General features: G+C 35.9%; 1 protein-coding gene across 1 annotated transcript; it reads left to right on the top strand.

Annotated features, from left to right (window-relative positions):
• The first annotated feature begins 3,002 nt into the window (after positions 1 to 3,002).
• oxsr1a (oxidative stress responsive kinase 1a) lies at positions 3,003 to 18,541 on the top strand. The gene is made up of 18 exons (XM_055202266.2): positions 3,003 to 3,255; positions 5,298 to 5,410; positions 6,385 to 6,493; positions 6,621 to 6,762; positions 7,957 to 8,012; positions 8,205 to 8,314; positions 8,403 to 8,504; positions 10,946 to 11,079; positions 11,200 to 11,248; positions 11,789 to 11,854; positions 11,992 to 12,114; positions 12,581 to 12,622; positions 12,829 to 12,942; positions 15,633 to 15,703; positions 15,955 to 16,007; positions 16,124 to 16,192; positions 16,291 to 16,355; positions 16,436 to 18,541. The coding sequence occupies exons 1-18, from the start codon at positions 3,186 to 3,188 to the stop codon at positions 16,508 to 16,510; spliced, it is 1,563 nt and encodes a 520-aa protein (XP_055058241.1). The 5' UTR covers positions 3,003 to 3,185; the 3' UTR covers positions 16,511 to 18,541.
• Positions 18,542 to 20,324: the final 1,783 nt, after the last annotated feature.

Raw genomic sequence — 20,324 nt, 5'->3', positions numbered from 1 at the left:
TTTAACCCAATTTAAAAGTACATCCAATGCAATATAGTTTGAACTTAATTTCAGAAGTAGTTAAAGGTGCAGTGTGTAATTTTTAGAAGGATCTCTTGACAAAATGCAAAATATTATACAAAACTATATTATCAGGGGTGAATAAAGACCTTACATAATGAACCGTTATGTGTTTATTACCTTAGAACGAGACCTTTTTATCTACATACACCGAGGGTCCCCATTCATGGAAGTCGCAATGTATTGCAGCCATTTTCCTACAGAAGCCCTTAACGGACAATTTTTTTACGAAGTTGTCTCCGACAATGACATGTTTGGCCGGTGGTGGCTACCGCAGCTTTTCTATGTGTTTCAAAAAAGAGGGGTGAGCAGTGGAATAAGCCGTTGGTTGCAATTCGTAACCTCACCACTAGATGTTGCTAAAATTGACACACTGCACCTTTAACTTAACTTAAAAATTTGTACTTGTATAGGTCAATGACATATAAAGACGAGTAAGATGAAAGTAAGAAATCTTTTAAAATATTGTGCCAGGATCTTATAAATGTAATCTACATATTCATGTTAACCTTTTAACTGCCAGCTCAACCAAACAGTTGAGCACATTTTGAGTCCCTATATTTTATTGAGAGGAGGACCTAACTTAACTCAAGCTGATTGAGCCAAATCTACTATTTGTTTAAGATATGTTATGCCAAAAAAATCCACTAGATATCAATGTGTCAATCAACAGCCCTTGTCACAACACATCTTGTTATGTGGATGTCAGAAAGAAAAAATTTCCCTTTCTTTATGTGAAATGTTCTTGTTAAAATTTTGCAAGAAAACCATATTTTTTGACATATTACATTGTAAGAGCCCTAACTTTACAAAATTATCTTACTTGGTGCCATGAAAAAACTTTTGTATGTTTTGAATAATTTTTAAAAACATGCTCAACCAAACGGTTGATTTGTCACTTTATGGTAAATGTAGAAAAGCTAAGGTAATTTTTTCAGATCATCCACTTCTCTAGTCAGAATGTACTATTTGCTATGAAATATACATTTCTGATCATTCACAGCTATTAATATCACACAGCTATTGTTATTTCTTATTGAATATATTGAGATCATTTCTTAAGTATGTATTTTTGCCACTTGGATATTTTTTTGAAATAACTATAATGAATTCATATAATTAATGTATGGAAACCATAATTACTGATTAATTAATCAAAAATTACTTATTAAATTATATTTTAAATAGTTTGAACACTCTAAAAAACAAACGGTGCTATATAGCACCAAAACAGCCGCCCTGAATCGCAACGACAGAAGAACCACCTCTAGTGCCATACAGCATCGGTGAAGAACCAGTGAAGCACCAGTGAAGCACCAGTGAAGCACCTGTGTAGAACCATATAGTGCTATGTAGAACCATATGTGGTGCTATATGGCCACTATATGGTTCTACACTGGTGCTTCACTGGTGCTTCACTGGTGCTTCACTGGTTCTTCACTGGTTCTTCACCGGTGCTATATGGCACTAAAATGGTTCTTCTATCGTTACGATCCAAAGCAATTGTTTTGGTGCTATATAGCACCGTTTGTTTTTTTAGAGTGAAGGATTGTTTGTAACGTTGGCTTACTCTACTGGTTTACAAAGAAATGTCAAAGGGGCCATGTCACAAGACTTTTTTAAGATGTCAAATAAATCTTTGCTGTCCCCAGAGTAAATATGTGAAGTTTTAGCTCAAAATACCATATAGATAATTTATTATAGCATGTTAAAATTGCCACTGTGTAGGTGTGAGCAAAAATGTGCTGTTTTGGGTGGGTCCTTTAAAATGCAAATGAGCGGATGAAGTGCCAACACTGATCACAATGATGGTGGTTTGTTAAAATTGAAACTAAATTGTGCTGTGAATTATTTTGTCTCTCTTTCTTTCTGCACTAAATGGCAGTGCTGTGGTTGGAAAGTGCAAATTAAGGGGCGGTATTATTATAATAAGAGCTCCTTCTGACATCACAAGGGGAGCCAAATTTCAATTCCTTATTTTTTCACATGCTTGCAAAGAATGGTTTACCAAAACTAAGTTACTGGGTTGATCTTTTTCACTTTTCTAGGTTGATAGAAGCACTGGGGACACAATCATAGCATGGAAAATCTCAGATTTTTATGCCATGACCCCTTTAATTTATCTAAAAAAGGACAAAAAAATTATGTAAAAAATTAGTATTATAGTTCATATTTTCTAATTTGCATAGTATGTGTTTGAATTCCTTTAAGTGACATATCAACCATTTGGTAGAGGCCGATTTAAAAAAAAATGATGGGATGTGTTGAAAAAAAATACATTGATTGTGTTAACTAGCGACATAAGGAGATAAGAAATGCCTTTTTCTTGGTGTGGCAGTTAAAGGGTAATTTCATACATTTTTATCACTTTCTACCAAAATGATCTAACTTGATTTAATACATTTTTAAAAATCAAAGTGCGAAACTATCAGGACTAAGGTTCTAATAAAACTTTTCCTTTCTCCTTGAAAACATGTGAGACCTGACAGTTACACCAGACAGTATAAGAAATTAAAAACATTGTTATCATAGGAAATGTATATTCAAGTAATTAAGAATAAATTGAATAATTTATGAATAATTTATGTAATTCGATAAGCATCAAGTTATTGACCCACATACAGTAGTTATGAAACAAAGTAGTCCCTTGAGAGTTGTACAGTAAGTAGGCTACAACATATAAAAGTGACTGGAGTGAATGGAGGTGGCAGAGTATGAGCTTCCAAATGCTGTAAAATGACAAACACAAAAAGTTACATGTATGCTTAATACTGCAAACAATGCATTATGTTGTGAGAAAAAGATCATTATGTTACATGCACAGTTGCACATTGTGACTAAAGAGGCACGTTTGCAGTTCTCTCTGTTGTCGCTCTGTAATGGCCGGTAGGTGGCGCACCGCTGCATCCTATTACTCACCTCCAAGATTCTGACACGAGGAAGAGCGTTTTCCGCCTTAGGCGGGGTCATCATCTCTGTTGGTAAAGTTTGGCTGTTCGAATTGACTGAGATCGGCAAAATTGACAGTACAGCGAGTATAATATCCGACTGTCCGTTCAGTAACCGGTTCGATCGGGCTAGGCGTGCAGCTGTAAGTGTGCGGCAGACGTTATCTGACTGCAGTCATGTCCGAGGACCCGAGCACTCAACCTTGGTCTATCGACAAGGATGACTATGAGCTACAGGAGGTGATCGGTGAGCTAACTCTTACCACTTATCAAGGTCTAAATCACAGAAATGATGCATATAAGAAGAGTAAGATGTATGTCTCAGCATCTCTGGGGTTCAATGGTCTCTGATATTTCACATCTCCATCAGTAAACAGTCTCTGAGGTGATCAGTCTGTGTTCAGAGCGCTAGCCATGCTAACTAGCCACCCGACATACCCGCAGACGACTGTAATGTTTGCAGACGTGATGTAGATAAATAAAACATATGCTTTCTGTTGCTAAAAGGCCATGACTGTTGCTATCTTGTCAGCTGACTAGCAAAACACTCCGCGTTTATTTGTTTGGAATTAAGCTGTAAGTCAAGTAACGTTAATGCAAGTAACGTTAGAATGCTATTTAGATTGAGATCTGACGTTTTATTGAACCGACGTTCACGTCCAACCACAAAAATAAAATGGCTTAAAAGTCACATGACAGTTGTGTTTGATGTTGCAGCTTATTTGTGTAAAGTTGTCATACGGTAGAGGAAAAGAGAAACACGAGTCTACGGCAGTACTATACTGTACTGTTTAACCAGTTCATGCCATTAATATAGCCATAGATGATGGAATGGCATTGAAAATTAACTAACTAATCATGTTATCAAATACATCCTTATTGTAAAGTGTTATCTACATACTAAGACTTTGCTTTGTTGTTGTCATTGTTTTATTGCAAAAATGGTTGTTTGAGTGTAGGGGCATATACCCTTACAAAATTAACCATGGTTTCCCTACAGTAAAAAAAAAACACAAAATAACCGTGATTTTGTAAACCATAGTTTTCAAAAACTATAGTTAAACCATGGTTTTGCTAATAGTAATAATAAAAAAACACGATTACTACACTTTTACCACAAAAAACTGGGTTCATTTTCATAAGGGTAGGGTGGTTTCCCGGACAGGGCTTCAGTCTATTTCAAGACTGAAATGTTAGTTTGAGCTGCCTAACTGAAAGCAGCTTGTACGGACATATTTTAAAATATATGTGTGTCATTGTTTTTTCTCAAGATGCACACCAGTAATGTTTCTTGTAAGGTATGCTTGTAAAAACTATGTAAATTTCCTAATATTTTTAAAGGAACACGCCCACATTTTGGGAATTTAGCTTATTCACCGTATCCCCCAGAGTTAGATAAGTCCATACATACCTTTCTCATCTCTGTGCGTGCTGTAATTCTGTCTGACGCAGCCCCCGCTAGCTTAGCTTAGCACAAAGACTGGAAGTAAATGGCTCCAGCTAGCATACTGCTCCCAATAAGTGACAAATAATGCAAACATTTTCCTATTTATGTGTTGGTATTTGTATAGTCACAGCGTGTATAAATAACAAGGTCATATGAGACACAGCGATCTTTTAACAGTATATATACTAAGGACTATATTCTCAGAGTGATTTGCTCACAGCACCTGAAAAGCTCCCTGGTGAGGAGCAGAGAGTTCGGTCAGAGTTGTGCAAATCACTCCGCCCAGTAGCAGTGCTTCGCCTTCTGAGAATATAGTTCAGAGTATTCAGAGTATGTATACAGTTAAAAGATAGCTGTGTCTCATATGACCTTGTTATTTGTACACGGTGTGAATATACAAATTACAACACATAAATAGGAAAATGTTTGCGTTATTTTGTCACTTATTGGGAGCAGTATATATAACTCTGGAGATACGATAAATAAGCGAAATTCCCAAAATGTGGGCGTGTTCATTTAAGGCTTAGTCCTGGCTTAATCTAAACCCTGTCCGGGAAACATGGTTCCCCATAATGTAATATATGGAAAACAAAGGCAAATATGATGTTTAAAACCCCACCAGCTTTTATAATCTGTGTATTTGCCTTTGGCAGATTTTTAGCTTTTATCCAAAGTGATGTACAGTGATTGTGATATTTTATCAGCATGTGTGTTCCCTGAGGATCAAACGCCTGACAGTTGCATTGCTAATCCAATGCTCAACAACTGATGCCTGATGGTTATATCATTACATTTGTCTGTACCTTAAATATTTTATTATATTGTACCTTTGTGTTACCCAGGGAGTGGAGCAACAGCTGTGGTCCAGGCAGCATATTGCAAACCCAGGAACGAGAAAGTGGCCATTAAACGCATCAATCTCGAGAAATGCCAAACCAGCATGGATGAGCTCCTGGTAATTTTTGCTTACTGTTCATGTAATTAAATCACTCCACCAATATTAGTAGTATTTTATTAGTTTAAAGATTCTTAAACCTGTTAGAAATTGATGGTAGTTAGTTGTCTGTTGTTTTTAGAAGGTCTTAAAAAGCTTTAAATGAGCAAGAAAATCCAAGTCCGCTGTACAAGCATCCTCATGTAATCACACTACTGGACAGGGCTTATCCTAGTCCCAGACTAAAATGCATGTTTAAGATGCTGTAATTTCAAACCACCTTGCATTAACATAGTTTATCATGTATCAGTTAGAGGTAGACTGATTAATCGGTTTTGCCGATTAATTGTCACCGATAATTAATTGTTGGAACAATCGGCTATCGGCAAAAAAAATCCATGCTGATAGTTTTTCCAAGTGCATCCATTGCTTCATATCATTATAAAGTAATTAATTTGCTGAATAGATGCTGCATTAGCAGAGAAACAACATCAGGAACCTAAGTTTGTCGTGATGGCTGAAAGGATGCTGATATTAGTAGAACCTCATACAGTTACACAAAAACACAAGCAGATTAATCCAACACAAATGATTAATGTCATGATTATTACTATCGATATGAATTCGTTTATATCCAGCCTGTTACTTTCATCCATATTTTAAGTTAATAATGAGAGAAAGCAAACTATATGTCGCTGTCGGCTACATTAACATATCCAACAAATCTAAATCTAAATTCAGTTCTTTTTTATCATCACTGATTAGATAATCATTAAATGTTAAAACAAAAAACAAATAAAGTACAAGACTACACATATGATAGACATTTATGTAATTTGAATGTTACCAGTGGGAGTATTTCACACAAGTATTTACTTTAATACTTATTAATATAATTAATATATTTTATTTAGCACATTTTCATGGTTCAGTACTGACTATGCAGAATTGTCTGGAAGAATTCTGATATCTTGTGTTTCTTCTTCTTTGTTTAGAAAGAGATCCAGGCAATGAGTCAGTGCCATCACCCAAATATTGTGTCTTATTACACTTCCTTTGTGGTCAAGGATGAGCTTTGGCTGGTCATGAAGTTGCTCAGTGGTGGTTAGTTTGTTCATAGTTAAAATGAAATTAAATCCATTTGATTCATTGAATAAATAAGATGATTCCAGATTATGACTTGATATAAAGTACAACGCAGTACAATATACTTTCTCTTATCTGTTTTCAGGCTCAGTTCTTGATTTTATAAAATACATCATTTCCAAAGGAGAGCACAAATCGGGTGTCATGGATGAACCCAGCATTGCTACTATATTAAAAGAAGTGCTGGAGGGTTTGGATTATCTGCACAAAAATGGTCAGATTCACAGGTATGTGGATATGTTGACAATGCAACTTCGACATAATATTTTAATGACTAAGCCACGAGAGAGAGAGAGACTGTGTATAGATGGTTTTATCCATAGACTGTAAAAAAAAGATGGACGACGCCTGTTCCCTCTCATCCATTGGTGAAAAGTGAAGCCGCCAGTGTCCTGATATGGCGCTGACATCTTGGGTCTTGAGACTGCGCAGTAGCGATTTCGCGACCAGTCATGCGCAGTAGTGAGCAGGAAGTGAAGCCGCGAAATCAAAACCCCGCCCTTGCTCTTGTAGAATGCACATATCACACAATATCACAGCTGTCAATCATGACGTGACACCACTGTTTTTATATCATTAAATAACAAACTAAACACAAACCTATTTTATTCAGTAAATCACAGGAACCAGCTTCGGAAAAAAGATAATTGAAGTGTAATTCATTTTTTTAGTTGGTCTCAAGTCCCATTGAATAACATGGGGAGGCGGGGTTTATGACCTATACTGGGACCAGTCACTGGGGGCAATTGAGACGTTTTGGCTCCACTTTTCAGGGCTTGTGCGGCACGCTTTGTTTTATCAGACAAACACGGGTTTGTCCAATGAAACCATCACGCGCCTGGCCTAAAGTTAACTTGTGGTCCGTGTTTGTTTATTGGTTTGGCTGATGGATAAATTGACCTCTGCAACAAATACCTTGTTGAAAATATAAATGTTTTGGCTTCGTAAAGATGAGGGGAGATGGGGAACATAGACAACCTCTGTGCAAAGAGATTTGTAGCTATCCTACATTGATTTAACAAAGTAACATTAGCTTAGTGTAGTATTTGGTATACATCAGCTATGATTTGGTTTTAAACATAGGGCATTTACAATATTTATTTAGCTTGTTATCAGAACTAATCTACTCAAGAGGGACTTTGTCTACAGGAAGTTAGGTTTAGGCCACAACAGCTGTTGGTTTATGTTGTTGCTGCTAAACCGTCTATATTAAACCAATAGGCCACTTTTAAACACTGCTGTTCAGTAAAAGATGTACATTAATGTAGAATGTGCAGCTTCATGTGCACATTTATAGTCATTTTATAAAGGCTTAACTCATCCAGTCAAAACTGTTGTTGAATTTTTGTTTGTTTTATATGTTTGTTTTTTTGAGCTCCTTTGCTTGGTCAATAAACTGACATGGACTGTTTTCTGTGCAGGGATGTAAAAGCTGGAAATATTCTTTTAGGAGAGGACGGCTCTGTTCAAATCGCAGGTGAAGCTTCACTCTTAATGCATCTTCTCTTTGGAAATCTTAAAGTTAACTTTATGATAATTACATAGTCCTTGCACAGGCATTCTCATTAATGTAAATTAATGCCTTATGGCTTATGCAAATGATAGTCTTCATCTGTGAATATATATATAATGCAGTGATTGATTTTTTTATTTTTTGCTTTTCCTCAAGATTTTGGTGTCAGTGCCTTTTTAGCAACTGGTGGGGACATGACTAGAAACAAAGTAAGAAAGACGTTTGTAGGTACACCATGCTGGATGGCCCCAGAGGTCATGGAACAGGTTTGTGCTGACCAGGCTTCGAACTACTCCACTTCATATATCTATATTTTGGAAATGTAAAAGTAATATATTTTTTGTGATATCACAGGTCAGGGGTTATGATTTCAAAGCTGATCTTTGGAGTTTTGGGATTACGGCTATAGAGCTGGCGACCGGAGCTGCTCCATATCACAAATATCCTCCGATGAAGGTGAGCAGCAGGCCACTGTTGGTACAAAATTAGTAAAATCTGCCAGTAAAACAACAACAAAAAGTTTTATGTCATTTTGCCTCTATTTAGTCTATGATCCACAGGGGCAGGCTCGACGTGTTTTGTTTACAAACTATTAAAGGGATAGTTCACTTTAAAATAAAAATTCTGTCATCATTTACTCATCCTCATGTTGTTCTAAACCTGTATGAATTTCTTTTTTCTGATGAACACAAAAGAAGTTATTTTGAGAAATGATGGTAAACACACAGCAGATAGTGACCATTGGCTTCCATAGTAGGAATAAAAAAATATGATGGAATTTAATGGGTACCGTCAAATGCTTACGACCATTTATCAAAATATTTTCTTCATCATTCATCACAATACTTCCAAAATATTTTTTTCTACTATGGAAGTCTAAAATGACGTTACTAAACTTGTCATGCTATATATATATATATATCATTGCAAAGGATTTAAATTTGATAACTGAGCACTGTTTCATAAAATATATGCTCTAGGAACATTAATAGTATATTTTGTGGTACTTTTATTATGAAACTGCATGTCCGTTCAGACAAGCTCACACTGCTCAAGTGTCTCGGCTAAGTGTTCACAATATAACATTCATTTTCAGTTTTAGTCTAAAATCGCAATGCATATGAGAAATATTGACATATTCCCCAATCGGATTTTGTATACAACATTGTTTGGTGTACTATGACGAAGGCACACAGAAACTAATCCTTTAGACTCTCATGTGTAAAATGAGCCCACAAACGCATCTTGACCCACATTCGCTATTTGCAAAACATTATTGATGTGCCTACCGTATGCTTGTGAACAAAAGCTTATTATTAGTGGTAGATTGCTGTCTGGATGCTTTCTATATAGCCCATCATTGAATGAATGATAGATACATCACTGCCATAAATATGCCTTTTTTTTATCATTTTACAACAATTGCAAGAACTTCTGTATGTAAAACATTTGGTATATCTATCATATACATTTTTTTTTTTCATTTTTCTAAAGGGTTTCATAATGACACATCATATGTGTGTTCTGCTTATTTCATTCAGTAATAACGCCTTTTTGGTAATTTAATTGTAAATGTTTTTTAATTGACCGAAAGTAGATACATATACACTAGTAGTTAATAGCCACATGTACATTAATAATTTATTAAGCTTTTTCTACCGCATTCTACATCATTATGATAGCAGAGGCATGTAAAGGTGCAGTGTGTACATTTTAGCGGCATCTAATGGTGAGGTTGCGAATTCCAACCAACAGCGTAGTCCACTGCTCACCCCCCTCTTTTGAAACACATAGAGAAGCTACGGTAGCCGCCACCAGACAAACATGTCATCGTCAAAGACAACTTAGTAAAAAATTTGTCCGTTAAAGGCTTCTGTAGAAAAATGGTGGCACAAAATGGCGACTTCCATGTAAGGGGACCCTCAGTGTATGTAGATAAAAAGTTCTCGTTTTAAGTTAATAAACACATAACAGTTCATTATGAAAGATCTTTATACACCCCTAATAATATAGTTTTGTATATTATTTTGCAATTCTGTCAAGAGATCCTTTTAAAAATTACACACTGGACCTTTAAAGCATCCCAGTGGCCATATTTGGAAATGTTTCATGATACTGTGTTTAGTAAAGAATTAAGTTTACAGAACCTTGTATTTTGTGAGATAAAGTTCAAATTTAAAGGGATAGTTCACCCATAAATGAAAATTCTGTCATTATTTCCTCACTCTCGTGCTGTTACAAACCTATATAAATTTCTTTGTTTTTAATGAACACAAAGGAAGATATTTTGAGAAATGTCTGTAACCAAACCATTCGTGAACCCCATTTACTTTCGTAGTATTCTTTTTTGGTGTCCACGAACGGTTTGGTTACAAACATTTCTCAAAATATCTTCCATTGTGTTCATCAGAACAAAGACATTTATACAGGTTAGTAACAGCATGAGAGAGAGGAAATGATAACAAAATTTTCATTTTTCGATGAACTATTCTTTAAAAAAAATTTTTTTGGTTAAACCTGTTACTTTGAGTCCATAGCTTTTTGGGACTGCTATGGGGCATTTATAATATATATTTTTTGAAACGTAAATATACTTTGTGCATAACATTTCAGTTCTACCATATCTAAACATTTATAACTCGTTTTCTTTTTAACTTATCTTAATTATAAAATTTGAAAAATAAAGTCCTACGTCTCTTCTTTCAGCAGATATCACATATATCATTGTGTCTATAGGTCAAATAGTTGCAAACATTTTACTGTGAGCATGCCAGTTTCTTAGGTGTGTGTTTATGTGTGTGTAGGAGGGGTTGACTTAAAAGGTTAATGTGTCTACCCTTTTAAATAGTAATGATTGTTCTCCTTCACTTTGTTGCTTTCTTTTCTTGGTATCGTAGGTTCTCATGTTAACCCTGCAGAATGACCCTCCTTGTCTGGAGACCGGCGTTACAGATAAAGAGATGGTCAAAAAGTATGGAAAATCCTTTAGGAAGATGATCTCTTTGTGCCTTCAGAAGGATCCGGAAAAACGGTAGTGCACTGCAGCTTACTTCCCAAAGTTCACCGGTTTTGGCTTTATACAGTTTTCTATTGTAAAAATGTTTTTTTTTTTTTTTTTTTAAATCTTAGCAATATTTTTGCTTTTTAACAGGCCTACAGCTGCTGAGCTTTTAAAACACAAGTTCTTTACAAAAGCCAAGGTGAGATAATGCAACCTACTTTAGCACAGTGAATAGTTGAACTACAAGAAGTTAAAACTGCCATTTCCTCACTGGTTATCCTAGCAAACAAAGATGTAGTCTGTTAGGCTTAATTACTACTTCCAGCGGTCCAGTTATTATTTAGTTTGGCCAAAACAGCAGTCACCCAAACATTCCCAAATAACTGGTCCAGCATGTCTGCTTTACTGTAACAAACACACAGGATTAGTGTTTATGAAAGCCATTTCCGTCTCATGGGATGTGGCCAACAGTCTAACACGTGCAGTGCTGGCTCTGCAGACTTTTTTTTCCCTAACGGCTCTATGGCAATGTAAGCTGTACACCAAACAAGAAGGCCTGTTCACCATTACAGCATGTCACAGTTCACAAGATGCTGTCTAATACTGTCAGATTGTTGCATGTTCCTTAAGTTTCTTTTAAAACGGCATGCTTGATTTTGCATTTGTTTTGCAAAATAACTATGCAAGTGGTAGTTAATGTCACAAATATAACAAAATATTTTGTACAATTCCTTCATAGAACAATGAGTACTTAAAAGAAAAATTGTTGGAAAGGGCACCAACAATAGGAGAGAGATCAAGGAAGGTGAGTTACAAAATAACTCGCTGTAATGTCATGCAAAGAAATATATATTTTTTTGTGTTTTTTGCAACAGTAAGGTGATATGAATGTGTTATTATCTTATGATTTCAGCTTAATATGGTTTTTAAATGTGTGAATAGGTGCGGAGAGTTCCTGGCTCCAGCGGGCGGCTTCACAAGACCGAGGATGGTGAATGGGAATGGAGTGATGATGAGCTGGATGTGGAGAGTGAGGAAGGCAAGGCTGCAGTGGCTGCTTTACGGGTATGCACTTCATCTAGTCTGTAGATATTAAAGGGGACATATCATGAAAATCTTACTTGTTCCATGTTTAAGTGCCAACATTGCGTCCCCAGTGCTTCTATCAGCCTAGAAAATGTAAAAAAGATCAACCCAGTAACTTAGTTTTGGTAAACCATTCTCTGCAAGCATGTAAAAAATTAGCTTATTGAAATTTGACACCCTTTGTGATGTCAGAGGGGGATTTTACTGCCCCTTAATCTGCACTATTCATCCATGGCACTGCATTTGCATTTAGCAGGTCACATTTTTGCTCACACCTACAAAGTGGTAATTTTAACATGCTATAATAAGTTATCTATATGAAACTTCACATATGTACTCTGGGGACACCAAAGATTTATTTAACATCTTAAAAAAGTCAAGTTGTGAAATGTCCCCTTTAAGAAAGTTTTAAAGTTCTTAAATGTATGTTTGTTTGTCTTCTTAGTCACCAAGAGTAAAGGAAGAGGATGCCTTGCAAAATGCAGAGGTAAGATTTCAGTTACAATTCTTTTGACTCTTAATGTATTTGACAGATGCTTTTATCCAGAGTGACTTGCAGTGCATTACAGAGTATACAAGGGTTTGAACCCATGACCTTTTATGCTGCTAACACAATGCTCTACTGCTATACAGAAGCACAGTTTACTTTTGATTTTACTTAATGCTTGAACCTTGTGTCCTCTTGCACTGAAGATCTTTGCCGCAGATCCATCAAATTTTCTGCAGCCAACACCCGCACGACCGTCTGAAGTGCCACACAGCACAAATGAAACGGCAACATTATCAACGGTCACACCAGCCCCTCAGGTAAATACTGCTGTAGTAAGTCACTTGTGTTTTGACAATCTGTTTTCTGTTCTGTGACAGCAGTGAGAACATCCCAAAAAATAGACTTGAGTCATAATTTAAGTTCAATTGGATGATACAGTTCATCATAGGGGTGGGCGATAAACCGGTAGACATAAATAACCGGTAGAAATTTGTCAACCGGTAGAGATTTTAGACTATCGTCTCTATCGGGGTTACGTGCCCACGTCACCTCTTGTGCGCGTGGTCAAGAGAACGTAACATTTGTACACGTATTTAAGCACCGCAGTTTTAAAACAAGTTATTTTAAGCCATTGAAATGAACAACAGATCTATATGTGCGCGCTCTTTCTCTGTGTGAGGAGCGTGCAAGACGCGCAACTGCTGCTCTTTTTCTGTCTGTCAGGAGCACGCAAGTCGCGCAACCGCTGCTCATTTAGCTCGTGAGCATTTTTCCTGCTTTATTAGCCTTACATACACATATGCGTCATTCCCATCTTTGCAAGTATCCTCATAAACACGACCATTAAGGGCTTAAGAGAAAGTGAACAGCTTAAAGAGAAAGCGCATGTGTAACATTGGGTCCGGACTTTGCTTTTAAAGGGGAAGTTACCCAATTTGGCTCCTGTCTCTCACTCATGTTTATGAAAAATTTCTCACTGCTCTTGACTAAATCACTTTTCTACCTTAAATAAAAAATATACATACATACATACATACATATTTATTTATTATCATTCCTTTATCATTGACTGTTTATCTTCAGAGAGCTTGAATTTAGTTTGTTTTTATCTTCTTTTTGTGCTTGTATAAGGTTATTGTGAGAATTATGAACATTTCTATGGTATTAAAGATTTTAATAACAGAAAAACCTTATTAAAACATAAAAAACCTCTATCGTGATACATATCGTTATCACGATATAAAATAAATCCTATCGTGATAGAAGCTTTTGGTCATATCGCCCCCCTAGTTCGTCATTGTTTACTCATGCGTTTATCATTCCAAAACCATATGATGTTATTTTGTCAATGGAACATAAAAGTAGTAATTTTTTAAAGAATAATATCGACTTACACCTGGCATTTAGATGCATTTTGGTTAGTCGGATCACAGGTGGATGAGAAAAGCACATTTGTGTTCACACTTGGTGTTTTATTCGTCTCTGTCCACTTTTGACCGCTTCTGTCCTGATTACTTTGAGGTGATGGTCTGTGGGTGAGTCCTTCTGCTTTCGTTTAAAGGAAAAACAACCGTTTTTCAATATTTTACTATGTTCTTACCTTAACTTAGACGAATTAACACATACCTATCTTTTTTAAATGCGTGGACTTAATCTTTGTACAGCTCGTCGTGAGTGTGTTGGCATTTGGCCTAGCCCCATTCATTCCTTGGGATCCAAACAGGGATGAATTTAGAAGCCCATAAACACTTCCATGTTTTCCCTATTTAAAGCAACACTAAAGAACTCTGGCTCTTTGCTCCCCCTACAGGTTAGAAGCGTAATTGTTCATTACCACTGTCGTAAATACTGCAGCATAGCTGGCTCTGATTGGATTGTAGGTCTGCCGTAAAGCAAGTTTTTGTAGTTTTCACTCGAACTACAGGGCCGCTACCCGACGGTTGGAAACTTCTTTAGTGCGGTTTTGGCCGATAAAGGGGTGCAAAGCGAATGTGAAAGTGCCATTCACCCTGTTTTGTGTTGATGAACCACTGAAACTTTTTTGGAAACGTTATTTTAAGGTAAAAAAACCTCTTTGGTGTTGCTTTAAAGACTGTTACATGAGTAGTTACACGAGTAAGTATGGTGGCACAAAATAAAACGTAGCAATTTTCGGCACGCTGTAACATCACTCCTGATGCTCCCCCTCTCGCTCAAACTTCCAGCAATATTACTGCCCGACGAGGTCGAAGTGCTGCAAACTAAGTGCTCTTCCACCATGTAATATAGTTCTCATTTTTTATTCGCTTAAAACTTCGTGTAACTACTCATCTTAAAATAGGGCAAACATGGAAGTGTTTGGCGGCTTCTAAATTCATCCCTGTTTGGATCCTAAGGAATTAATGGGGCTAGGCTAAATGCTAACACAGTCACGACGCGCTGTACAAAAATTAAGTGTACGCATTGAATAAAGAAATGCATGTATTCATTCATCTAAGTTGAGGTAAGAACATAGTAAAATATTTGTTATGAATTTCTTTTTTCTGATGAACACAAAATAAGATATTTTGACACATGATGGTAAGCACACAGCCGATTGTAAACATTGACTTCCATAGATTAAAACATATTATGGAAGTAATGTGAAGAATAATGAAGAAGATATTTTGATAATGATGGCTAGCATTGAATTCCATCGTATTTGTTTTTCCTACTATGGAAGTCAATGGTTACAATCAGCTGTTTGCTTACCCAAATTCATCAAAATCTCTTTTGTGTTCATTAGAAAAAAAGAAATTCATACAGATTTAGAACCACATGAAGATGAGAAAATTATGGCAGAATTTAAATTTTTGGGTGAACTATCCCTTTATTTAACGTGGTCCACTTGTGATCCGATTGGCCAAAACGCATCTTAATACCAGATGTAAACAGGGCCTATACTATATGTTTTCATGTTGTTTTTTTAACCTTTATGAGTAATAATAACAGAAGTTATATATTTGGTAAACTTTCTTTTTTACTGCAGGTTGTTGGTGGCCCTACACCGGTAGCTCAGGACTCGGCAAAAACCCCTATCAGCCTGGTCCTAAGACTAAGGTATTTCATAAATGTCACTAAATGACTTAAAAAACAAAATATATATTTGTGTGCAATGAGGAATATTATAGATAATCATACTGTAGACAAAAGCTATCATGTGTTTGAAGTCTCTTGTTTTGAATTGAATTGGTGTTGAGTTCATAGCAGGTCTTTACAATGCTACACATTTCATGTTTTAATTAGAATACCTTCTGAAATGCGTTTCAACTCTTTTATTTCTGGCTCATTTATTGTTTGTCTTGCGACAGGAATACAAAGAAGGAGCTGAATGATATCAGATTTGAGTTCATGCCAGGGAGAGGTTTGTGCATTTTACTGATTAACTTTGTGTCTTTCCAATGTCGTATTTGCAATAAATTCTAATCTTGATCTCGAAGCTCATAAAAGTGTTTGTAATTAAACCCCTTTTGTATCCAGACACAGCTGATGGAGTGTCTCAGGAGCTGGTGTCTGCAGGATTGGTGGATGGGAGAGACTTAGTCATTGGTGAGTGTGCATGAAATCTGAAAGTAAAATAACTGTATGACCCAGTTCAAGTTGATAGTAAAGGCAATCGTTGGTAATGTTCCTTTTTTTACTTTTAGTGGCAGCCAATTTGCAGAAAATTGTTGATGATCCTCAAACCAACAAAAATGTCACTTTCAAGCTGGTATGTCACTTTTATTGTGCATCGATTAAAGTCTTTTTCCTGGTGTTTTATATCTGGTGTCATGTTTATCATCCGTTCAGGCGTCGGGAGTGGACAGCTCTGAAATTCCAGATGACGTTAAACTCATGGGATTCGCTCAGCTGAGTATAAGTTAAAAAGTAGTGTTACCAGCCACCGGAGTACACAGACTTTTGTGCACGACAAACCGTGCATTGTACATGCTTTCATTGGCCTGAAGAAACCACTACTGCCAAAGAAACAGAAGGAATCTGACTACACATAGGATAACTAATGTTAAATAGGACCGCATCCAAGTTCATAGGAGCGCACCTTAAATGTTTACAGTATTCATGTATTTTGTTTTCTTTCTGTTGCTTTAAACATTTGCACAATTGAACCAACTCCTAATACTGGTAGATGTCAAAAGAATGCCTTACTTTAAATAGTACTACTGAATTGTAGTTAGACAGTAGCTGTGAAATGAACGAGAGACTGTGTGTGCTTTCGGCTATGTATGTAATGCTCCGGGGGGAGAGATGTCATTCAAGACGGCACTTAGGACAGACAGCACCAACTTCAAGTTGTTCAGCACACCATACGCTGGTGTGATCCACCATTTTGAGCTATTGAGAACTTGTTTGCATTATCCAGTAACTATGAGAGCCACGTCACCCACAAGTCAAAACATAGTTTCACCTTTAAATGTGTGCACCCACATGCATTTTCACTGCTCTCTTTATAGGGATAGATTCTTACTATTTGCATGGACTGATGCAAGATTGCATGAATGATCTTGATATGTACACATATGCTGATCATATTGCTCTTATTAGCTTATGATAAATGGGCCCTCCCCCCCAAAAAAAGCATTATGAATTTGTCCGGCTATGAAGAACGTTCCAAGGAATTAAAGCAGTCAGTGTTTATTTTTAAATCAAATTAATTTTGAAAACCATTTTTAGGAATATGCAGTTTAGTAAATTGAACCTAATATTGCAAGTTTAACTTGCATGCATATCAATGAAGCAAAGTGGCAGCTGTTTCAGAAGTGTTACAGAACTAGATCTGCATTTTTTGAAGGAAATGTCAGTGCATGCAAGGAAGCAAAGGGGTTGTATTAAAGGTTTTGTTAAAATTAAACCGAAAAGAAGAAGAAGAACAGGCAGACAGGCAGTTTTGAAATAATAGCCTGCAGATTCTGAACATTCTGTTAGTCAATAGAGAAGTTTAAAACGTTACTCTTACATTTCTTAAAAACTGTTAAGTTATAAACTATAAAATTGGCACACCTTAAAAAGACTTAAAGTTTGAATGCACAGAAGAAAACTATATTGGGTTATATAACACTGCAAGCACTATTGTAACAAGGTTTGTTCAGCAGCGAATGAAAAAGAACGAGTTTTGGTGGACATTGTGATGTTTTTGTGTCCATGTAAATATTTAGGCCCATTGCACCTTCCTGCTTAATATCACCTGTCTTACCAGTAGGCATGTATACTGTATAGAGGCAAAAACATGCTCATGTGTAGTTGTTTTTATTTGTCCCTTTCATAAAAGTAACATGGTCATTCTTGTTAATTGCCTGTTTTTTATTTCATTTCTGAGGTTCTTCACTTCATCTCAAGATGTTATGTTTATTCTTCCACTACTCTCTATTTTAAGGTGGTTTTAAAATTGATGAATTTAATGATTCGTTTCGCACCTGTGTGTGTGTGAAAATGACTTGATGCAAATTGATTTCTTAAAAAAATAGTATAAACACAACAATGAATGTGGTGGGTGGGGTATCTAATGAGTACTTGATCAAAAAGCTCATGTAAATAAAACATTGGTGGTGTTTATAGATAATATAAACCGTATACGTACTGTTCACCGTTGGCCTTTTGTATGGATTGGACGTATGTTCGTCTTACGAGTTTCTTTGTTCACCGGTTTGGGTTGTGTATTGGGAAATACTTGATTTAAAGGTAAATGGTAATCCACTAAAAAATGTTGCATGCTGATCCCACTGTTACATTTTAATTTTATTTACCCAGCAGTAAAGTATGCAAACCGTCCGCCCAGCATTTTGTCTACATTTTTTTCTTTGTTAAAGGTTGTTGAAGGGATGCTTAGAAGTAACGCTGTGTGTTTAAGCTGTGTGATGACATGGGTATTATAACTCAATACAATGGCATGTCACCTTATTGTACCGGTGTGATGATTATCTTTGCAGAGTCAAATTAAAGCCAAAACACAATTATCTGACAGACAGATACACTGTAAAAAAATCCGTAGAAGTTACAGTGTTGTTGCGCCTGTGTTGCCGGTGACTTGCCGTGGATTTGAGTGTATGTTATTTGCTGGCAAGAGTTTGTTCAAACTCTTTAACATTTACAAGTCTTTGTCTTTACAGAGTAAAACTAAAAAAACAGCATCAAGCAAAACATTCTGGGAAACAAAATCTGAAGCAAATAACAGAAAAAGGTTGATGATGATTTCTGGTTCCCAGAATGCTTTGCATGAGGCCATTATTGTATAGTTTTATTCCGTAAAGATAATGACTTTTAAAATGTATTTAACTTTGAACAGACTCTTGCCGGTGAATAACATAAGTTTAAATCTACGGTAAATTACCGGCAACCAAGCAGCAAAAACATTGTAATTTCTACTGAATTTTTTTACAGTGTATGATCACATCTTTATCTCATTATCCATTTTACCTCTATAACAAAGAGATAACCATAGGATTTATTTTCAGAAGTGTACAAATGTGTACGTCTTTTATAGAATTCATTGGAATTAATTCAGCTAAGCACTTTGAAAATCTAAATTAAAGGTACCTAAAAATAGCTGTAGAAACTGATTTGAGATCAAATCCGAGACGTCCAGCCTTATTGAAGAAATCCAATCTCTGTAGAATATGCATAGTCCTCTGTGGTTATGTAGTGTTGAGGTGATTTTTTTTTACTGCGGTCATTCTACCTGGTGCTTACGTTTAGTTTATAGCGGTTCGGAGGTCTGCTGTATCTTCACATCATGCACAGTTTTTTCAATTTGCGATTAGCTATAAATATTTTAGTGGAATATTTAAACATTTCCAATTCAATGCATTTCAGTGTTTTGTGTTTCATTTCTCTGAACTTTAAGGAATGATCTGTCACAATACAGTCACACTTGAAATGTTGTGTTAATGATAACAGTAGGTCACTGTATGGTATTTCACATTTTGGGGTTTTCGGTGCATGTGTATCCAATTATTTTTAATAATAATCAATAAAGAACGACTGTGTCAATTTCCCTGCAAGCTTGTTTGAATGTTGTGCTTTTATTGCCAGTTTTTATAGCGCCATGGTTCCTTGTTAAAGCGCTTCATAATCTCCAATATAAAATGGCTCTCTGTACAAGTTAATTGTTCACGTTGTTATATTGTTTCATGGCACGGTGCACTTTTGTTTATGTTTATTATGCTCTTTGTATGCTTGTAACAAACCACTCGAGTTCTTGTTTAAAAACTTAACGCATTTACATGAGCCTCGTGCTTATGTTCTGATGATCGTACATTGTGATGTAAAATGAGGAAATACACAAACTCTTATTTTGCTTTAAAAACTGTTCACGTATGCCTGCAGCAAAAATGATAGTAATAAAAAAAGGAATTGCAATTTTTTATTTGCAAGCAATTCTTGCAACGGGAAAAAATTACTTTCTTGGTATTTTTGTCTTGTTTTCAGTAAAAATATCTAAAGATTCTTAAATTTTCTTGATGAGCAAAATGACCTAGGCAAGTATAGTTTCCCTTTGGAATAAGTACATGTTTTTTTAATTAAGTGTTTGTGAAAAAAGTAAACTTATTTAAAGATTTTTTTCTTATTCCATTGGCAGATTTTTCTTGCTTTGTTTGGGGCACTAATTTACTTAAAGTTTATATTTTTTGTCTAAACACTATATTTATTTTCCTAGGTCATTTTGTTCATCAAGAAAATCCAT

The sequence above is a fragment of the Misgurnus anguillicaudatus genome, chromosome 2 (genome assembly GCF_027580225.2).
Source record: "Misgurnus anguillicaudatus chromosome 2, ASM2758022v2, whole genome shotgun sequence".
Classification (NCBI taxonomy): Eukaryota; Metazoa; Chordata; class Actinopteri; order Cypriniformes; family Cobitidae; genus Misgurnus; species Misgurnus anguillicaudatus.
Note: the sequence above shows the minus strand (reverse complement) of the source record. Positions and strands in the feature narration are given on the sequence as shown.

What these genes read in the sequence shown, in the direction of transcription:
- oxsr1a (XM_055202266.2), top strand. Translation starts at nt 3,186, where the DNA reads ATGTCCGAGGACCCGAGCACTCAACCTTGGTCTATCGACAAGGATGAC. An exon ending in AAAAATGGTCAGATTCACAG is followed by an intron (nt 6,763 to 7,956) that starts GTATGTGGATAT and finishes TTTTCTGTGCAG; the next exon opens with GGATGTAAAAGCTGGAAATA. An exon ending in ACAAATATCCTCCGATGAAG is followed by an intron (nt 8,505 to 10,945) that starts GTGAGCAGCAGG and finishes TTGGTATCGTAG; the next exon opens with GTTCTCATGTTAACCCTGCA.